The sequence below is a fragment of the Vitis vinifera genome, chromosome 16 (genome assembly GCF_030704535.1).
Source record: "Vitis vinifera cultivar Pinot Noir 40024 chromosome 16, ASM3070453v1".
Lineage (NCBI taxonomy): Eukaryota > Viridiplantae > Streptophyta > Magnoliopsida > Vitales > Vitaceae > Vitis > Vitis vinifera.
The window spans coordinates 23,735,743-23,757,656 of NC_081820.1; the positions used below are offsets into that span (position 1 = coordinate 23,735,743).

General features: G+C 31.9%; 1 protein-coding gene across 3 annotated transcripts; it reads left to right on the top strand.

Moving 5' to 3' along the window:
- The first annotated feature begins 11,432 nt into the window (after positions 1-11,432).
- On the top strand, positions 11,433-19,135 carry LOC100242167 (S-type anion channel SLAH2). 3 transcript variants are annotated; one of them, XM_002275587.5, is made up of 6 exons: positions 11,433-11,663; positions 14,361-14,547; positions 16,049-16,576; positions 16,885-17,655; positions 18,244-18,275; positions 18,365-19,135. In XM_002275587.5, exons 1-6 carry the CDS (start codon positions 11,611-11,613, stop codon positions 18,738-18,740), a joined length of 1,947 nt encoding a protein of 648 aa, XP_002275623.3. In that variant the 5' UTR covers positions 11,433-11,610; the 3' UTR covers positions 18,741-19,135. The 3 variants fall into 3 exon arrangements, with proteins under 3 accessions (XP_002275623.3, XP_010662647.1, XP_010662648.1); XM_010664345.3 differs by lacking the exon at positions 11,433-11,663 and adding an exon at positions 11,733-12,794; XM_010664346.3 differs by lacking the exon at positions 11,433-11,663 and adding an exon at positions 12,834-13,989.
- The last annotated feature ends 2,779 nt before the right edge of the window (positions 19,136-21,914 follow it).

Sequence of the window (21,914 nt, forward strand, 5' to 3'; positions counted from 1 at the left end):
AATTATAATATTATGTGAAAAATTAAATTAACAAATAATAATAATTGAAATTTTGGGTTTAAACCCTAATCCTAAAAATAAATAAAAAAGAGGGTTTAATTAGGTCACTTTTTGGTTCTTTTCTTATAAATAAACCAAACTTGAGCCTCAAGCAAATGCAAATTCAATGAAATATCATTTAGAACTTTAGTATTGGGCCCAATACTTTTGACCCCACATACATGATGTACACAAAAGTTGTCCAAAACATAATTTTCCTTTAGGCATTCCCACATTTTATGCTAGAAAAAAATTCCCCTCTCTGGTTTTTTTTTTTTCCATTTTTTTTAAATCTTTTAAAAAAGGGAAAAAAAAAAAAAAAAAGGTTAAGAAGCAAAAGGAAGCTTCTCAATCTTGGAGTCTTTTGAAATGTCGTTTGGTGGACAAGTTGGCATTAATGTTGGGGGCATTGACAAAGATTCAACGTCCCTGGTTTTACATTATTTGATTTCCCACTTGATCAATCTTTATACTTCATCCTACCCTTTTACGTCCTTTCACATCTCAAATTTTATAAAAATATAATTGTACGTGATGCTTTAATTAATTTAATAAAAAAAAGAAATAAAATATTTTGAAAAATGCTTTCTTAAATTGACCGTTGCAAGTGTTTTTATCCAAATCACTTTTTTGTTATAAATATAAATAAAATTAGCAGAAAAAATCGTATAGCAATCTATTATATGTAAAAAAATTATAAATCTTATCTGGATCGTTAAATAATTCAATAAATATGAGAAAAAAAAGTATATAATTTTACTTAATTGTTTATGTTCTTTGGCCATTATCAAAGTTTTACAACAAGATCTCTGACTTTTACTATAGTCAAAAGTTACTTTTAAGAAAGATCTTAAAAGTTTGCCCGTTGAAGAATCAAGTTTTTAAAAATAGTTGTACTCTCTTAGGATTCACGAAAGTTCATCATCGTCATTCAAATAAGATATCTTTGTTTATATTTATATACTTTTTTAGAATTATAGAAAGTTTCCTAATTCTAAAATATTTTAAAAATCATTTTTAGAATTAAATACTAATTTAGAGTCAAATACAAATTTCAAAACTTATTAAAAACAAATTTTGAAATTAGAAATATAGTAGAAATCAAATTATAAAATACAAAAACCTTATTTCCCTAATTTCTTATATTAGTAGTTCTAAAAACTTTACCACCCATAAATACAAGGTTATCTTAAATTTTACAATTTTAATTAACCCGAACTTGATGAAGTTCAAAATTATCTTAAAAATGAATAAGATCCAATAAAATAAATTACATATAACTAATAAGAAATAAATAAAACCAACAACTAAACAAAATACCCTCAGAGAAATCAAAGTATATTTAACCTAAATAAATGTAAGTATTTTTAATTATTTAAAATTTAATTATTGTGTATAATAACACCCAAAGAAACAATGAGAAGAAGAGAAAAAAATGCAAGTAAAATTTTAATAATAATAATTTTTAAAAATTTAAAGTATTTTTTTTATATTTCCAATTATTTCTCAATCAATTCTATAAAAACTATTGATAGATTTCTCAAATTTATTTATAAAAAAACAATATATTTTAGAAAAAATAAACCTTTAATTGATAAATTAAAAAAAAAAAGAAAAAAAAAGGATGCTTTTGAAATTAACTTTTACTTTCTGATGGGCGGTATATTACTTTACACGTGTGCAACGGCTGCATAAAAGTTTAACGCACGTGCCTTCTTTTGCCCTTTTTTTCTTTTTAAAATTTTTAAAAATTTTAAATTTTTTATTATTTATTGCTTTCCACGTTACAGCTTCCCCCACCATAATTTTAATGGCGGCTAATAACATAATTTTGTAAAGTATAAAGTCCTACGTTTCGTCAATCCGAAAGTTTTATTTGGTGGGGGCGGCTCCAAATTAATGAATTTTGCAAAGCAAGTCTCCACGTGTCCAATGGGCCCATCCGTACAAATATTAAAAATATTATTGTCAAAAATATAATAATTATAATATGGTATAAGGCTTGGGAGCGTGACATTAAAAATAATATTTATTGAGTTCGAACCCATCGAAAACTCGTTAATTAATTTTTAATCACTAGTGTATTATAGCCCATTTTGCACTTTAGTGTAGCCATGATGAGTGATCATAAATTCCATTTTCATGGCCTCGTGAACTCAAATTTATTTCACATACCTTGACAATGACAACACGTGGATATTTTAAAAGATAAAAGTTATTTTGTGTGTGTCGGACAAATAAATTTAATTAAAATAAATTATTTTATATGTTATTTTAAATTTATTTTTTATTTGATACGTATAAATTTTTAAATAATTTTAATATTATATTTAAATACCGACCGTATACTTGAGTTGGGACCTGCAAAGGAGAACCAAGAACTAGGTTCTATGAGGGAAGATTTAGTAGAGAATTTTAACACAAATTTGAAGCAAATGAAAAATATATGGGAACCAAGCATGACCCAAAGGAGAAGGATTCATGGATCTAAAGAGAGCAAACAAAGGAAGAAAAGAAAGAAAGAAGGAAAAGAGAAAGAGTGGTTGGGTTGTGTTCATGGAGAGAGACCCATTCATTGGATTCTTTATCTTTTTGCTTTTTGTTCATTCTTCTTTACAATTTTCATTGATGGGTGAGTGGGGATCTATGCATTGCTCCCCCACCCTCCACCCTCCACCCTCCACCCCAACCCCAACCCCAACCCCACCCGCCCATAGTACAAATGGTGATTTTGTTTTTGTTGTTAACTTCTTGTTGGGTCCTCTGCCTCACAAAGCCCCTTTACCCTAAACCCTAAGGCTTGTAGTATTTTAATATGTTGTGGAAAAAAATAGTGAAATAAAGTGAGCAGTGATAGCCTTACCAAGTTATCAAAAGGGATGGGGAGGGAGGGGGCTAATAAGAGAATCTTGAGGAAAGTTGTTTGGTAAGAAGACAGGGGAAATGAGAGGAGAGATACCGCCCAAGCCAAAAAGCAAGGATCCCACAATGTTTCATAGTCCTTTGAGGCCCCCTTTTTTTCCAACTCAGACTCACATGCTATCCTTTGATTTGTGGGTTACACGCAATGCCACTATACTTTTCACTACTTTATTACAAGCCCACACACCCACACCCAAAAGCTCCTTTTTCTTCATGTCAATACAAAAACCCTAAGTGGTCCTAGTCAACATAGTTTTCTTCTTTGGTTTATTACCCTCCTTTCCCATTGATTTTGCTTCATTTTGTGGGGGTTTCTTGATTTTGGTATTGGTTAATTGCTTTTGGTTTGAGAAAGCTATATTGGGTTCACGAAAAATTTGAATGAAAAATGTAAGAGAATGAAAATAAGGTCGTTTTTTAATATAGTTTTTGTTTTCCAAAAGAAAAAAATATGAAAAATAATATAAAACAATTTCCATTCTTGAAAACGGAAAGATAGTATTTTCAAAGAATTTTTAACTGTTTTTAATTGTTTTACTTATTTTTTTTAAGGATTTTTTTTAAATAAATTATACAAATATGAAAAATAATTAAAAATAAAATATTACACAAAAATTTAATTTTAAAATACTTTTAATAACATAAAAAGTAGGTTTAGAATATTTCACATTCCTAGATATAAAGAATAGTTTATAAAAACAATTTTTCATAATTATTTTTTAAAATATTTTATAAATAGAAGAAACGATAATAAAGAAGCATCTTATCATTGAATTTTTATATGAATATCATAAATGAATGGTTGAATAAAATTAATAATTTTGTTTGGAATTTGGAAAAAGTATAAAGTGAAAAAAAATAGATGGTAGACTTTGGAATCATATGTTACTTGCATAAGGGGTTAGGAATATTAGGGCATGGTGAATTAATTTTTATTTTTTATTTTAATTTCTTGGTTGCTTCCTCATGAGGAATTCCCTATTGAAGAAGAAAATCTTTTAAGCCTACTTTTTGGTCTTTCCCTTTTGGTCATGCACTTGTGCTTAATGGGGGCTTGCTTTTTTTTTTTTTCTCCCCCTTTCTAATGAAAGCTATGGGCACAATGAACGAATGCTTGGGCTTTCCTTGCATTTTAGGTCAAGGCTTTGTTCACATTTTTCTGATTGATATGATACCTAGAAAACAAATGCCATGAGACCAACTAATCCAATGGATATTACTATATAAAATCATTTTAATTATATTTAATTTTTTAAATATTTTTTTATGATAAATCAAATCAAATATAAAATAATTTTTTCATATGGGGTATTTAGAACGCTTCCCGATAATATTTGTAATTATTCATTTCTTCGTAGTTTATATTTATGATTTTAAATGTGTTTACATTTTAAAAAAAATGGCTTATAATGTCATAAACTTACTTAAAAAAAAACCGACAATAATTTCAAAGGTATGTTAAAATGTATATTCCAAGAATATGTTTGGAGAAAAATCAATAATATGGTTATTGTCAAACATTCATTAATGAATCCCCAAAGCATGGATAATAGATTCATGCACTTGTCACACAATCACAATTGTATAAGATGTCCCTCCCAAATTCCCAATGTTTTGCCCCCACCTTTATAGATGAACAAAGTAACAACTTTCTAGTCAACCAAACATGCCCAATTAGAAAAAGAAAAGAAAAAAAGGGTAAAAATTTGGTAAAGCTCTCAATTACCATGGAGTCTTTGACCCAAAAGACAAGACATTCCAATTGGAGAAAGTGTGGGTCATTGAAAACCAGGCCCTCCTCCCCCACCACCATGAACCCCTCCATAGAATATTTTAGAGTTTGTTAGCTGTTTCTTCCATTAATGCATTTATATACATTCCAATTGAATTATAGCCATTCATTGGGAGGAGCCCATATAAAGTTGAAAATTTGAAAAGAAGAGACCATGGTTGGAGCATAGGCACAATCTTGAAAAGATTCAATGATGTTTTGGGAGATTTTTGCCCAAGGCACAACCCTTTAGTGTCGGTAGTAAAGCCAAAATAGAGACATGATTGAAGGGGCACACACCATGGCCTTAGAGCCTTGTGAGCTTTTGGTCCATGATTAGCTTTGGGTTGGAAAGTTGGGGGATTTGAAGAAACATACACTTATCTTTGATTGAGTATTAATGGAACATATGTTGGTTGGTTTGAATCTTAATTTGGAGATTTTTTTTTTTTTTTTTAAAAAAGGAGTTGATAGCCTAATGCGATTAAAAATTCACAAAAATCTAGGAGTTCGTCTTTTTATAGTTACATCTCGAATCATAATTAAGGTCTAAATCATTAACAACTTTTAACTTATGCAAATCTAAATTAAGTCATCTTAATGGAAATTAATACTTGATTATGAATAGTAAAAACTAAAAAATCAATATAATTGATTTGATTTTCAATTACTATAAAGTTCGATTCAATTTGAGAGTTTTAAAAATTAATTTTATCGGTTTAATTTTTTATTTCGTAATCTCCTAACTAGTAACAACCTAATCAAATCAAAATATAAGGCTTTCATCTCTTATGATTTGTAATTGCTCAATGTTTAATGATTTTTTTTTATATATTTATTATTTATATACTTTTTAGATTTTGTTAAAGTAATTTATTGTCATTAAATATTTTAAATATATTCTAAGCCTCAAACCCATATAATTTTTTTAAATGGGTTTTAGGTCTAAATTAATTTGCATATAATTGATCATATAAACATAACCAATTCGACTTTAAACAAGTTTGGTTTGGTTTAGCTTTTTGATTACTAAAATGCTTGATCGATCTTTTATTTGAATATAAATCGATCGTGTCGATTTGACTACTCTTCCACTTATATGGACTACTAACGATGAATATTAAAACCTTAAATAAATATCCATCGTTGCCAACCTTATGACAAAGATAACATAAAAAAATAACTTTTTAACATCATGTGTTACTGTGTTAGCAACATTTATAAATATCTAACACCATGAATGTCAAAAACCCTAACACTAAATATTATAAACTACTAACTTTTGATGACACATTTTTAAGAAAGCATTATAAAACTAGAATAAATTCAGTAATTTTATATTATTAATTTAAAAAAATTAAAAAAAAGTACTTTTATTTGTTTTTTACTAGTAAGTTAGAAAATGTGGGTAAAGACACCACAAATCAGAACCGACCCACATGGTGGCCAACTTGAACCCCAGTGTGGATAGAGGCAGGACCAGCTTGGCCCAGCCAGAAAATTGTCTTCTGCCTCTTTGTTGGTAGTGGTGGTAGAGGCCAGGCAATAGGCAAACAGAGAGAGAGAGAGAGAGAGAGAGAGAGAGAGAGAGGGAGAGAGAGAGGGCGAGAGTACTAATAACAACAACAACAATAATAATAATAATGGAATAGAAAAGAGAGAGAGAGAGGTCCAAGTAGGTCAAAAGCCAGGCAACAATACAGGAACTACCTAACTTTAGAGAAAGAAAGAAAAATAATAAAAAAAAAAGAGGGGAAAAAAAATAGTGGTCCAAAGCAATTTCACATCATCTCCTAAAAGGTATAATCCCACATGAAACCCATCTTTCTTCTCTAATATACTCATTTTTTTATTGTTAGTGCACCCCTCTTAGAATATTGATTGAGAGTGACATGAGGCCCCCATTATGGAGGCCCTAGTCAAAATTTTGTTAAGGTGGTGGTAGTTCTTTACATGAAAAATTATCGCTTTTTTTTTTCTTTTTGTTTTCATACTATCTTTAGGTGGAGGGCAGATTGGGAACATAATTTCTAATTTAAATCTACCTTAAATAATTTCATTTTTTTTAGCTTTCGTGTTCAGGTCAAGCTCGGAGTTAAAAATCAACCCGAGTCCAATCCTAAGTGGATCATACCAAGTTTAGATGTGAGATATATTGGGATTTAACCAAAAATTCTCAAGCGGTTCAAGTTGGATTTTGGACATACGAACCAAACTTACAAGTTATTTATAAAATTAAGAATATTTATTCGTTATTAAAAAATTTGATAGAAATAAAAAACATAGATAAAAGTTTCCACCTCCGAGGATATTATTTGAAAGTTTGTCACAATTTTCTTCTTTCATCTGGATTAGAATGTTAATTTGGAGGAAAATTTTGCTCCAAATCTGCTTATACCTTCAATTACATCATGGGTGTGTAGCTTCTAAATTCTATAATTTTGAGTTTGTATTTGGGTAAGGTGCTTGGCCCAACTTTGCCAGGCCTAATATACAACTTGATCATAAAAGTCCTAATCTTAAGACTATGAATCACCCGGGGCCCATTTTAATACTTTGGGCTAGGCCCAATTCAAGTATAAACCCCCCAAACACAAAATCTTTTTTGTGTACGTGACATTAAAGTTCTTTTAACCCTCTACATTGAGTTTAAGGTGAAGGGGTGCAATTTGGGCCTATTGGGTCGGATTGGAAGTCATTTGAGCCTATTAGGTCGGATTGGCAGTCAATTGGACCTATTGGGTCGGGTTGATAGTCAATTCGAGGTCAACACTTACACGAATCTTTTTTTTTTTGTTTATTTACTTTACACTTCCCTTGAAAGGGAGAAAGAAAACTAAATTTCTTGAAGTATATAAAAATGATTTATTAAATTTAAATAATTTCTAAAATTTTTCACCAATTTTTTTCTCCTATTTGTCTACACTATTTCATTGATTTTTTGAGATTCAAATGAACAAAGTTGATTTACTAAGAAAAATATGGAAAAGAAAATCAAATATGATAATAATTATTTATTTTACATACCAGAAAAAGAGAAATAAATTTGAAAAATTATGTATAAAAAATTATTAAATTTAAAAATATGATTCACCTTTTTCATTTATTTTTATTCCTTATATTATTTCCCTTACATTTCCATTTAAACCTTCCAATGGTCATTTTTTTAAATTAAATTTTTTATATGTAAAAATGGAATATCACATACAAAAAGTATAAATTTTATCTTTACACCTTAAAAAAAAAAATCACTTCTAGATCGTAAAAATTTTGTTATTTATAATGGTATTAAATCAATATTTATTGAATTTCAAATTTAGATCATTGACAGTATGGATCATTGAATAAAGGCATTGATAAAACAAAGACTATGAATAATTAAGGAAAATGCCCAAAAGGAGGGGGGGGGGGGGGGGGGGGGAGGGGTGAATTGGGTTTTTCAAAATCTTTTTCCACACAATAATATATGCACAAAATAAATAAAGGAAAGAGATAAAGTTAGAGAATTCAAACTCAGGTTTATAGTGGTTCGACACTTCTTTGCCTACGTTCACTTTCCTCAATCTCCTAACCGAGTGAGGGTTCCACTAACTTGAAACTTCAATCAAGCTTCCAATCGTCTTACACTTGGATTCCGGCTCCAATGAGCTCTTACACAATCTCTTCAAGATTTGAACCACTTGAAGGCTTTCACACTTAGTTTACACAAGGATGAAACTCTCAACCTAGCTTAAGGAAGGCTCAAGTACAAGAGAAAGCTAGGATGAATTACAAGAGTGCACTAAGAATATGCAAGTGATGGTTTAATGCACTAAGAAAGAAAATGAGAGCTTTTTGGATCAAGAACAGGTAGGTAGGCTTTGAATGCAATTGTTCTCTTAGTCATAAATGAAGAGGAGCTCTCAATTTATAGGTTTCTAAGCTCGGGAGACAAAAACAGCATAAAGTAGCCTTGACCGGACGAACAAAGGGTCAACCGGATCACTAGCCGTTGGAGCATTTAATGCATGGTAGGTTACCGTTGCCTCGACCGGACAAGGGTGAGGCTCGACCGGGAAAAAAAATCTACTAGGAGAGAGAGAAGGTTTTTGTGCCTCCCTCGACCGGACAAGGGAAACTGGTCGACCAGTTACCCAATCGGTTGAGCCGGTTGGCCATAGCCTCGACCGGATGAGCCTTTTGGCCCTGAAAACCTATCCTTTTTTATTTCTTTCTTTTCCAATACTTAGGCAAGGTCTTTAGGTGAGTTAATATGCCAATTTTGAATCAATTTGCCTTAGGTATATTTGATAAAACTCGATTTTTAAAGAAAATCAAGTTTTAAAGAATAAACCGAGTTTTCTAAGATGCATGAAAAGGTATGAATATCTTAAGTGCACTCATGCTATTATCTTACATTCATTTCCTATGATCACAAGTCTTCCAAATGATCTCGATCCCGTATTCGTTTGGTCCTTGATGAATTTTTGAGATTATGCCTGAGATTCTTAACAATTTAAAACAATTAGTCACTTAACCATGATTTGTTATCATCAAAACCTGATTAGGGGAACCCTTGGACTAACAAATATAAATATATGATTAGTGTATAAATAAATAAAATGAAGGTACAAAAGAATGAGACCAAAGTATAGTGACTAATTATAAAGAAAAAGCATCCATTGATCGTGTCGGATACACCTTTTAAAAAGAAGAAAAATGTTAAGGTATCGTAATGATGAAATCGATCAAGATATGGTATAGTTAAATGAGATCATACTACAATAATACAAAACTAAAATATTAAGGTACTACAATGATGAGTTCAATTAAGATATGGTGTAATTAAATGAAATCAAAGTACAATAATAAAAAAAATGAAATTAAGATATTAAGTTAAAGTTTAGTAAATCAACTTAATAACTTAAAATAATTTAATAACTTAATTTAAATCGATAAAAAAATTAAGTATATTTAGTAAAACAACTTAATAATAGAAGTTAAAATAAAGAATAACTTCAAATAATAAATAAAATAATTAATTTATTCTTAAGTTCATATTTTTATTTTATCTTTTTATTTTTATTTATCATAATTACTTTTATGATCTCTTTTATTATTTCAGAATCTTCACTTTTACTTAACCTATTTTATTCTAATAAAATTTATAAAAATAAATATGTTAATTTAATAATTTAAAATAAATTTTAAATTGACTTTATTAAACTACTTTAATACTTATAATAATAATAATGATTAAGTAATAAGTTTTAAATTAAAAATTTAAATATAATTTAACTTAAAATCAATTTAAATCATTAAGATAATTTGTCCGAAAGATAATAATTATGGTTTCATACTATAAATGGACTTGAAAGGAAACATATCTTGGTATATTTTGGGTAGAAAGTGACGGAGAGGAAAGTCAGCAAGAGTTGGGTGATGGTACGGAGGCTAAGGAGGGTACGAAGAGGAGTGAAGGAGGAGGAGTTAGGTTTTAGGTGAATTGATGGAATTCCACGTCAATTAAGCCATCTCTCATTCTCCATTGACGCTTGGTGGAGCTTTTCCACGTCACCTCCTTCAAAAAAAGTTCTCCAATTTTATCTCCAACCACCAGCCATCGCCTTTCCCACCTCCACATGGTCCTCTTTCTTCTTCTTTCCACGTTGGATATGGTTTTTAATTCTTGGAGGGCAAGCTTCTTTTCATAAATTTAAGTGCAAGATTTTCATAATTTTGCACACCATTGGAAGCATGTGGGCTGAGTTTATTCCTGTTACATATTATTAATTCAGCTTTAATTTTTAATTTTTTAAAAAGGATTTTATGTCATTATATATTGGGTTAGGGTTCATGAAAAATAAACAATATTTAGAACCCCGATTAATAATAATTTTAAAATAAAAATAAAAATATTTTCAAACATAAAAAATATTAAAAACATTTTTTAAAATTATATTCAAATAAAACTTTTAATGTAAAATTTAACGATAAATATAGTTTTTAGATTGAAAATCCTAAATTATTTTAGAATCGTGTTCAACCCCTGAAGAAATTTCAAAAAGATTATAAATATTTTTTAATATTTAAATATGTAAATTCACATTCTTTAGATTTACATTCTGAGTGGAGATTAGGTGGCATAATCTTTCCAAAAAAGTAGTCAAAAAATGGAAAAAATTTTCTAGCATGCTTTCATAGAAAATGCCAAGATCACTTCATGGATGGATGGTGGGTCTAATTTTTAATGCTCCCTCAAAGCTCAGCAAGTCAAAAGACATTGAGAGGTCGACCTAAATTTTGGGAAAAGTTTAAGGTAATAAAGAGTGATAAACTTTTTCAAGCTCCATATTAATCAGGATTACACTAAATTAAAAACAAAGTAGGATTTAGTGCAAAATGATAGGATCTAAATTTGGTAAACCAATCATGTTTTTCAATAGATACTGCACCAACTCGATTGGTCATGAATTTTACAAAGTAGCTTATGGTTTACTTTCTTTTTATAATATCAAAAGTAAGCATTGATTTCACTCTATTGAGCTTTTCTTGAGGCAAGTACAAAACTACTATTACTGCTAGCAACTTGGAGTTCAACAAAGGTTATGGAACAAATGATGGTTCTCTGGATACTTTTTCTTTTTTTACTTTACAGTTGTTTGATACTCCTTTTTCTCCTTTTGGTTTTTATATATATATGGATTGACCCAAGGAGATAATCCCACCTTTTCTGACTCTTGAAGCTCTGATCCAACCTTTTCTGCACTTCATTTTGGTGGTATTACCAAAATTTTGAAGCTCCCCACTCCCCAGTCCTTAAATTACATTGATTTAATGCACTCATTAGAAGGGTATCCAAGGAATGTTCCTAGAAAATCTGGGTCTGGACACCTATCATGTTCATCAGCCAGGAAATCCCAGAAAGAGGCGTGGTGGACTGTCCCATCTGGTGGGCTCAACAAAACTCTACTCTATAATTTATACATAAAATCACTGCTACATCTCAATGTTCTAGCTGTATGTGGGCTCAGCAAAAATGATTTTTTTTTGTAGCTTTGGTGAAATTTTTGACTCATTGTTGTGGTCCTTGATGCTTTGGTGTTTGATTTTCGACCTGTGAGGTCCTGAATTGGCGGTGGGAAAGCTCCATCCGCTGCATTTTGGGCATTTTTTTTTGTGGGGTTGTCTGAATTAGCATGACATTTTTATATACTTTCATACTAGTTTTTTTGGATTAAATGTAGTTGTCAATTTGTTCAGACAGATAGACATTGTTTTCGGGTGATGTCTGTGAATGTTTATCAAGATACACCTGTACAATTTTTCAAATTCAAAGCTAAGTGCCTGCTCATTTTGATTGCATTTGAAGTCATTGTTGATCCTTTGACTCTGTTGCCATTTCTTTTGTATTTGATTGCATATTGAAAACCCTAGATTTCTAATGTATTGTTACTAAGTTCCATTGATTATGTGCAAAGAAACTGGTATTGATTGAAATCAACCCTTCATTTTTCTAAATTTTGTCATATTTTATAGATAAGGTAGTTTATGGCAGGGATTTTGATGTGATTAGCCTTTGATCGGTTGTAATCCACTGTAAGATTAAATTTATCAGTTTCACTATCAAGTCAAAACCTAATTTGCTTATTTAAAGTGAAAAGAGAAGGTCGATATCGATGACAAACTTTTCTAGCCTGTAGGTGTTTTGCTGACCTACCATTTCTATCTAGTTTGAGGCAAAATCAGCTCATTTTTGTCTTTTGCATGGATGTGCCATTCTCAAACAGAGAAGCAAATAAGTATTGTATAATCACACATGGGCAGTGCATTTCACATAATGGTGGCGTAAACACGCCCCTTTGGACTATTTATACCGCCTCCTTTGACAGAAAGGCATACACTTGTTTTGGGTTTTTCCTTCAATTGTTGTTCTGCTTTGAGTTTTCTTGACACCCTTCTGGTCTGGATAAGAGGAGGGATTGCCTCTTTTCCTGATTGTCCTTCCTGTCGAAAAACTCAATCTGCTTGCTGGGGAAAAACGAAATACACTGAGAGGCCTGGATTGGTTCTAACACTATCTGTATGTAGCAGAAACTTTTGGAATTATAGTTTCTGATTTTTTTTTGTCTCTATATATGCATCATTTCTGGTATGTTCTTGGTTTCTGATGTGATAAAGTCCTATATTATTTTACTTATAAAAAAAAGAAAAGAAAGATAAAGTCCTATATTATTTCAACATAATTCTTTCATCACCTGTTTCTGGATTGCTCCATTGCATAATCTCATTTTTCCTTCCCTTTTCTCTCACTTTTAGAGGGACTGAAATCTCAGATGACAACCATGCCTGCAGTTGGGCAACTTCTAATCTTGAAGTTTAGTAAGAAAAAGAAATTTTCATCTAATGTGATGGTCATAGTTTGCTGAAACCTCAAAATTGATCAGAGCACTGTCAAAGAGGGAAAATTAATGATAGTTGAATTTGAATTAGTGCGGAATATTGCATTGATAGTATATGAGTCGATGGTGAGGCCTTAGAACTTGTTCTTGACATTAGTGTTGTGAGGGACCCAATATCTGGTCTCTTAGTAGTTTTTTTTACTTTTCCCTTTGTCCTTGTTGTTTTGGGTTCATCTTGAAAGGTCTGTCATGCTTTGCTTTGGTGCTTTTCCTCTTCTGTGGGAAGCACATGGGCTCAAGTCCTTTCCAACATTTGGGACCAGTGGATCATATTTTGGGTTTGTTCAGCTTAACTTTAACGGCCACCTCACACTTGGCTTGAGTTCCATATATCTTTAGTTGTTAAAGTAACCAAAATATTTGAATTCCAAACTTGTTGATTCTACCATCATGTGTCCACTTTAGTAGAAAGAATTTTTTTTCTGCACTTTACACACCATTATATGATTTTGTAGGCTGATTTATTCTTCTCCAGAGCTATTCACCAAGCATGTGAATGTTCCTTTCTGGTAGAATTTGTTCCAATACTGTCTGAAAAAAACACCTGATTATCGTGCAACATATACTGAAGACTTTAGATGGAAATAGGAAAGAACAATATTTCCATGTCATAGAGGAGTTGAATTGCATATTTATCTACCCTGTCCTGAGGGGTATTGAATTGATCGGGTTTATCACAAATGATTCCATCCAAAGTGGCACACTGTTTCTCTATTGCACTCAACTGTTTGTGGTTATTACTTGACTTGGTAGCAAATTTTGAAGATCGATAAATTGATGTGATCAATTTTCTGTTTGATTCCTTCAACGCAACAGGTTGGCCACTTGTTTTTTACACTGTTTCTTTTGCTTCTCCTGTGTCTGTTATTATCAACCTTCGCATCTAAGATTGTGTTGAAGTTCCATGGGACAGCAATCAAAGTTCTAGAAGCTATACATCGACATCTCTCTCACATAAATCAGTTGGCAGATGAAACTTAGATGTATTTTATAATGACAACTTTTAGTTAAGAGGAACTTCTGGGTTTATTTGATGCTGTATCAGTTAACATCCATGTATATTTATGTGGTATTTAAATTTCTTAACTTGTTAGTAACTGTGTTTGATAAAGATATTCTCCTTTGTTTTCTCTTCAATTAGTTCAAGATCTCCACATAGCTGATCTGTTTAGGCCTTTTCTATGCAGTTGCCTTATTATGGAACACAATGAAATTCTTAGTTCGACAAAACAGGATTCTCCTGAAGTTATTCCATCACTCATCAAATTTATAGCATCAAATGAAGTGGCCGGCTTTGATAGTATGGAAGACATTTGTAGCTTGAATAACCAGTACCAAATGAATGGCTTTCAGCCCGTCAGTTTGTCATCTGAAGTAAGTAATGGCTTATTTATTTTTGGTAAGCACATTAAAATATATATAAAATAAAAGGACATGTAGAAAGAGATATAACAAAGGTCAAGGGCACACCATAATACACAGGAAGTACACAAAGGACACCAATCAAAAAGGCAAAAAAAGAGGGTCTTGAAACTAACCCTCTTCTGCTATGAACCTAACCAATCAACAAAATCCAACTTAGACATAGAAGCCTCTGCTATACCATTCCTAACACAAGCCAAGAAATTATACACAAAAAGGGATTGTTAACTTGCCTTGAATGCTCCACATTATCAAATGCCCTGTCATTTCCTTTTTGTGAAATTGTCCAAAATAATCACAAAGGGGCTGACATCCATGCTCTCTTCCACCTCTTCCTGACATAGGACCCATTCAAACTTAATAACATCAGCCTTATAGAGGAGTGGATCACCCACCTAATCCCAAACACAGAGAGGACCATATGCCACAACATTATTGCTCAATGTAAGAGAATGTTGTCAACAGGCTCTTATTCCCTTTTACACATGAAACATGTGTTCCTTAAAGACAAACCTCTCCTTTTCAACTGATCCAACATCAAAATCCCTTTCCATGTAACTTCCCATGTAAAAAATCTCACTCTCATTAAAATCCACAAGTTCCAAACAACATCAACTGGGAAAGGATTTGATCCTCCTGGTGGCAAAAAGGAATAGAATACTTCAACAGAGAACTTACCTCTCTTAGTATCCCTCCATGCTATCCTATTCTCCACATCCCATATCAGTACTGGCTCTTGAATTTGTCTCCACTGTCCCTAACTCCCAGTTGTGGAACTGTCTAAAAAAACATGGCTCCAGTGTCCCCTCTCCCCAACTTGCTCCCAAGGATCTGCCACACATATCTTTTGAACTGGCTATGGCAAATAAAGTGGGAAGGAGTTCTGCCTGTTGAAAAAAGACTTGGCTGTACTATTTTTCTGTACATGTTTAGAATAATTAGATAAGTGTTCACATCTAAATTATTTCTTCTTGTGCTTTACATCCAGATCTTTCTTCAAGACCAAATATGTATTTTTCCAAACTGTCTTGGAAAACAAGTTATTTTTGTCCACCTGAAATTTTTATGATAGTTCTGCTGAGTTCCACTGTATTTCATCTTGATTTGATATGGGATCTAATTCTTATATGAAATTTGGATATTCACAAACACCAGGGAATGTTTAACAATGATGTGGATTAGACTTGTACTTACATGTTACATTGTGAATGTTAGCATATCAATTCCAAACAAGACCAATCTGAAAACCTCTTGGCCTGGCAAACTAGACTTTGGAATCTCAGGTTTAGAACAGGCCTAAATTTGATAGGGAAAGGCTCTTTACTATGCAGCCCCACTTAGGCTGGTATGGTTGGGTGGGGGTGGCTTACTATGACGGTTTTGTTGCTGATACAGGAAAAAAAATTTCATTTCATGATTCAATCATAATATCTTCTTTGTGTATTTATGCCAGGAAACTGAAGCAGCTGCCATCCTAAGCCAAAATCATGTGTCTCGACCAATCAAATCCCACCTTGCGAGTGCTATTTCTATTAGCATGCCATCTTCTCCCTTGGAAGTCCACTTGCAGAACACTAAAAGAGTTCTGTTCAGTGATCATGGTGAAACAATGTTCAGCAATGGGATTCTGGATTCATCAGCTGCATGTAAAACAGCCAGCACCGAACTTCCAAGACAGGCAAAATTTCATTCTCAGCCAATGCCCACTGGTTCTACATATCCTGAGGCAATTGTGGGTGATAAATTTCCTAACCAGTCAGAGTCACAGGCTAGAAATCCAAGGATTGAGAGGTTGAAAGATAAACGATTTGATTCTTTTAAAACATGGTCTGGGAAACTTGAAAGGCAGTTATCAAATTTACGTGGAAAACCACAGGAAAGCGAACTAGAGAATAACACCACACAGAATTCAGAGATGGAAATTTTACCTGTGGATCGTTACTTTGATGCATTAGAAGGACCGGAGTTGGATACCCTGAAGGTATGTGTGTCTCCCTCCTAACCCTTTTATAAAGTACACATAATTTTCACTCCAACCTTTTGGATTAGTCAAATCATGTAATTAACACCATTTTCACATCATGGTCATCAAACAAAACCTTCATTTTTGAGCAAACGAGGGCCTCTTTTTCTTGGAGTTTGATGTATTGATGCCTATAAACATAGCCCTTCATCACTTCAAATTGTTAAATTTTGTATATGATTACTATCTTCCACAAACCAAATGTTTACATTGATATAGAATGGTGTCAGTGTTTGAAGAAGATAATCTTTTTCTTCCTCTTACAGGCCTCAGAAGAATTGGTACTTCCTGAAGACAAGAAGTGGCCATTCCTTCTCCGATATCCTATCTCATCTTTTGGTATCTGCCTTGGCATGAGCAGCCAAGCCATTATGTGGAAAACTCTGGCAACCTCCCCCTCCATGAATTTCCTCCATGTAAGCTCAAATGTAAACTTCAGTCTCTGGTGCATCTCTGCTGCTCTCATTGCCATTGTCTCTTTCATCTACCTGCTGAAAGTAATTTTCTACTTTGAAGCGGTTCGTCGTGAATACTACCATCCAATTCGTGTCAACTTCTTCTTTGCCCCATGGATAGCTTTCCTGTTTTTAGCTCTTGGTGTTCCACCTTCAGTTGCTGAACACCTGCCTCCAGCTCTCTGGTACATTCTCATGACTCCAGTCTTCTGCTTTGAGCTTAAGATCTATGGACAATGGATGTCAGGAGGGCAACGGAGGCTTTCAAAGGTAGCTAATCCTTCAAATCATCTCTCAATCGTTGGGAATTTTGTGGGAGCATTACTGGGTGCATCAATGGGGCTAAAAGAAGGACCTATATTCTTCTTTGCTATTGGGTTGGCTCACTACATCGTCCTATTTGTGACTCTCTATCAGAGACTTCCAACCAATGCAACACTCCCAAAAGAGCTCCATCCGGTATTCTTTCTGTTTGTTGCAGCACCCAGTGTGGCTTCTATGGCATGGACAAAGATTCAAGGTTCCTTCGACTATGGGTCACGGATTGCTTACTTCATTGCATTATTCCTGTACTTTTCACTGGTAAGCTCCACCACTCCAAAAACACGAAAATAGCTCTGCATTTCCATTCTATCTTTGTATTCTCCATGCACATACTGGAGCATAGGAAGATGCATTAACCATCTGAAGATGATATCTAGAGATCCTTCTTGGCAGTGTTTTCTTGCATCTGCAATGGTGATAATCATGAAACCAGCACAAATAAGAATTTTCTTTTTCTTTTTCTCTCATAGATAGCAATAAATTAACTAGTTAGGCCATCCAAGCATGGGTCTAAAAGTCTGAAAAAGCATACTTGGGCACCTTTTTTTTCTCTAGCCGCGCCCCCCCCCCCCCCCCCCCCCCCCCCCCCCCTGCTTGTTTTGTAGGGAAAAAAAAATGTACCAAAGCATGAGTGACAAAATCCTGGCAAAAACGTAGCCAACAAGTGGAGAAAAAAAATATATTGCATCAATTTTTTGTTGCTAGGATTTTAGAATTGGTTATATAGGTGATTTAAAGGGCATGCTTTGTTTTTCTAACAAATGTGAAAGTGCTGATAGTAGCAGTCGTTTAGTTGGTTATAGGTGGTCTCAAAGCTTCTGTTTTTTTGTTTGTGTGTTTTTACAGGCAGTTCGAGTCAATTTTTTCCGAGGGTTCAGGTATAGTTTGATTTACATTTCTGGCCTCTGAAACTATCAAGCTTCTTGTGGTCCGATTTTCTCAAATGCATTTTGATTTGAACCTGCAGGTTCTCATTGGCATGGTGGGCTTACACTTTCCCAATGACTGGGGCTGCCATTGCAACCATCAGATATTCAAATGAAGTCACAAACATAGTGACCCGATCTCTCTCAGTCACACTCTCTGCCATTGCCATTCTCACAGTAACAGCTTTGCTGATAACAACTATCCTTCATGCATTTGTGCTCCAAGACCTCTTCCCAAATGACATTGCTATTGCGATTAGTGAGAGAAGACGAAAAACAAGCAAGAAGTGGTATCACTTGAGGACTGGAAGTTCAGATACCAAAGAGATTGAAAATTTCCTAAAATTTGGAAGCTCTGATAACAAGGACATTGAAGCTTCCCTGAAACCTCCAAGCTGCAAACCTGAGGAAGTTTGAGCTTCTAGCCTGACTAACATCCACAATGGACAGGATCATCATGTATCAACACTCTAAAATCCTTTTTGCCACTTCATAAATCTCCATCACTCAGACAAGTGGGGACACGGGTTAGAAGTTTTTGCAGTTCATGTGAACATATGTACAAATAGAAAATGCAGATCCATGCAGTAAGGGGAGAGCAATGTACCAACACTAGCTGAGTTGTTGATGTAACATACAGGTGTTGGCATCATTTCTACTTTTGTGAATAAAATTCCCATTTCTTCATGAGAAAGAACCCCTTAGAAATCTCTACCACTATTTGTCTGAGCTCAGGACGGACCCAGCATTCTGATATTCAATTCTTTTGGGGTTTACTCATGAGAGATCTAGGAACTGAATTACCAATTTTCCTCTGCATTTCACAGTGATATGAACACTCTTCCATACAGGATGTGGTATTGCTTACTGGAAAATTTGGATTGAAGTTTAGGTAATCCATGCAGTTAAATTTCTTCATCCTACCTATTTGACTTTGATACTTGAATGAACATAAACTACATGTTTGAGTCTCCAAAAAATTTGTGAATCATTTATGATGGTTCATGATGTAGCAACAGTGTACTGTACTACTTAGGTGAAGAAATGTTGTAGTTTGTATAAATTAGTTGGTTTTGTACTTTTCCTACCTACTATGCCTAATATTCACGGGAGAATTGTGTTTTGGGCTCAGCTGGACCCAAAAATTAATAAAAGATCCTCATAAGTTCCATATTTAAGCCCAACACCTAAAGAAAGTTTACAAATTGAAAAGAAGGATATGAAACATTCAATTTTCCGAAAATGCCCTTTATTGTCAAAAAGAAAAAGAAAACAACTAATTTACTACTCTCATTCACTCTTTTTTTCCCTCTCTCTTTCATCATTCACCTTGTCTTTTTTTCTCACATATTAATTGGTGGGACATGTAAATTAATTCTTTTATAGAAAAGTGTTACTATTTTCATCAATTATTTTTCTCCCAAAAACCATGCCTAATAAATTAAATATTGGAAATCAATGGTTGAAAATGATTATTACTATATTTTTAAAGTAAATATTTTTTAAATACCTCATAATTTTTTTTAAACTTAAAAAATATATAATAAATATTTTTTAAACACCTTAAAAAATATTATTATTCTTTTTTATCCAATATATATATAAATATTTTTAAGGTTGTAGACAATTATTTGAATATTTTCTCTATTTTTTGGACAATACATTGATATTATCTTAATATATTATTTTGTAACATGATCATTTTTTAACTAATGGTGATAATTAATTTTTAATTGAATAATGTATTATAACTTAATAATTTGAAAAATATTCAAATGCCCTTTTAAATCTAAAATAGATGTGGACTTGACATGGTTTAAATTATTAAAGCATGATGTCATTAAGTTAAGTAAATGTATCATATTAAGAGATGTGTATGTAAATTATATCATAATTTTCTCTTTTTTTTAATTTTTTTTCCTCGTGCATGATATCTTTTGTATAAAGTTTTATAGATGAAAAATAACAAAATCTTTTGTTATGTAAAGAGGCATAACAATACATTAAAATTGAAAAGAGAATATAATGGAACACAAATTAGATGAAAATCACTTTAAATAAGGATATAATAGAAAACATATAAATGTAAGAAAAAACAAGTTTAGATGAAATTTAAAATAAAAAATCAAAGAAAATAAATTAAAAGTAATAATATAAAAATCGTAGAATCTTCAAAACTATAATTACAACAAAAAAATTATTTTAAATTAACTTGATAATTTAAATTAATGATTTTTTATAAAAAAAAATTACAAATGTTACAAAGATAATTTTTTATCCTTTTTAATTCTATTTAAATATGATTTTTTTAATATCTACTAACATTATGTTTATAAAGGTAAAATAGTAAAAATATATATTTTATTCGGTTTACTTGTAATAAATACTTTAATTTTGGAATACTCTTTTATAGTTAGTGTAACACCCTTATATAATAGTGCAAATTTCATAAATAATTTATGGGTAACAAAGAAAATAAAGAAATGATTCAAAATTAACTAAAATCTTTCACAAATGGTAACCTTGTACACCCTTGTACACTTAGTATATTTCCCTTGTACATTTAGTACATTTCCCTTGTACAGTTAGTGTAACATCATTGTACAATGGTGCAATATATCCCTCTTAAGTTGTGTGTCCATGTAGGTATATTAATCTTATTTCTAATGGTTTGGCTAACAAAATGGTGGATGAATTAGAATTAAATTTTTTTTCCCCAAACATTATTACTAAGAAAAGTATCGAAATTTCCATGTGAAAGTTAAATAAATTGCATGACATAGGTATGCAATCTATGGGTGACAAGGAAAATGAAAAAGTGATTCAAAATCGATTAAATTTTTTTATAGATGGTAGTCTTGTACACCCTTGTACACTTAATACATTTTTCTTGTACACTTAGTACATTTCCCTTGTACAATTAGTGTAATACCATTGTACAATATATCTATCCTAAGTAATATGTCCATGTAGGTATGTTAACCATATTTCTAATGGTTTAACTAATAAAAGGATGGATGAATTAGGGTTAGTTTTTTTTTTTCCCAAATATCATTATTGGGGAAAGTATCGGAATTTCCATATGGGAGTTAAATAAAGTGCATGACATGAGTATGCAATTTGTGGGTGACAAGGAAAATAAAGGAGTGGTTCAAAATAGATTGAAATATTTTATAAATGATAATCTTATACACTGTTTGTACACTTAGTACATTTCCCTTATACAGTTAGTAAATACTCTTATATAGGGACACAAATTTCATATTCCCGTAGTGCATATATGCCTATATTTGTATTAAACATGATTCTAGTAGTTTGATTAAAAAAATGATGAAAAGCTTCAATCCAATTTTTTTATGAACATATTACATTTTTGTGAAAAAAAATATACAATTGACCAATTCCTTTATTTAATTGTGAACATATTATATTTTAAAAATAAAAAAGAATAATTAATAAATGAAATTTAATTCTTTTTATTATCTTAGTATTAAACAAGGTCTTCAATTTTCATTTTTAAAAATATTTTTCATTTTTTTAATTAAATGTATTTTCAAAAAGAGACAATATAGAAAATAAAAATAATTTTTA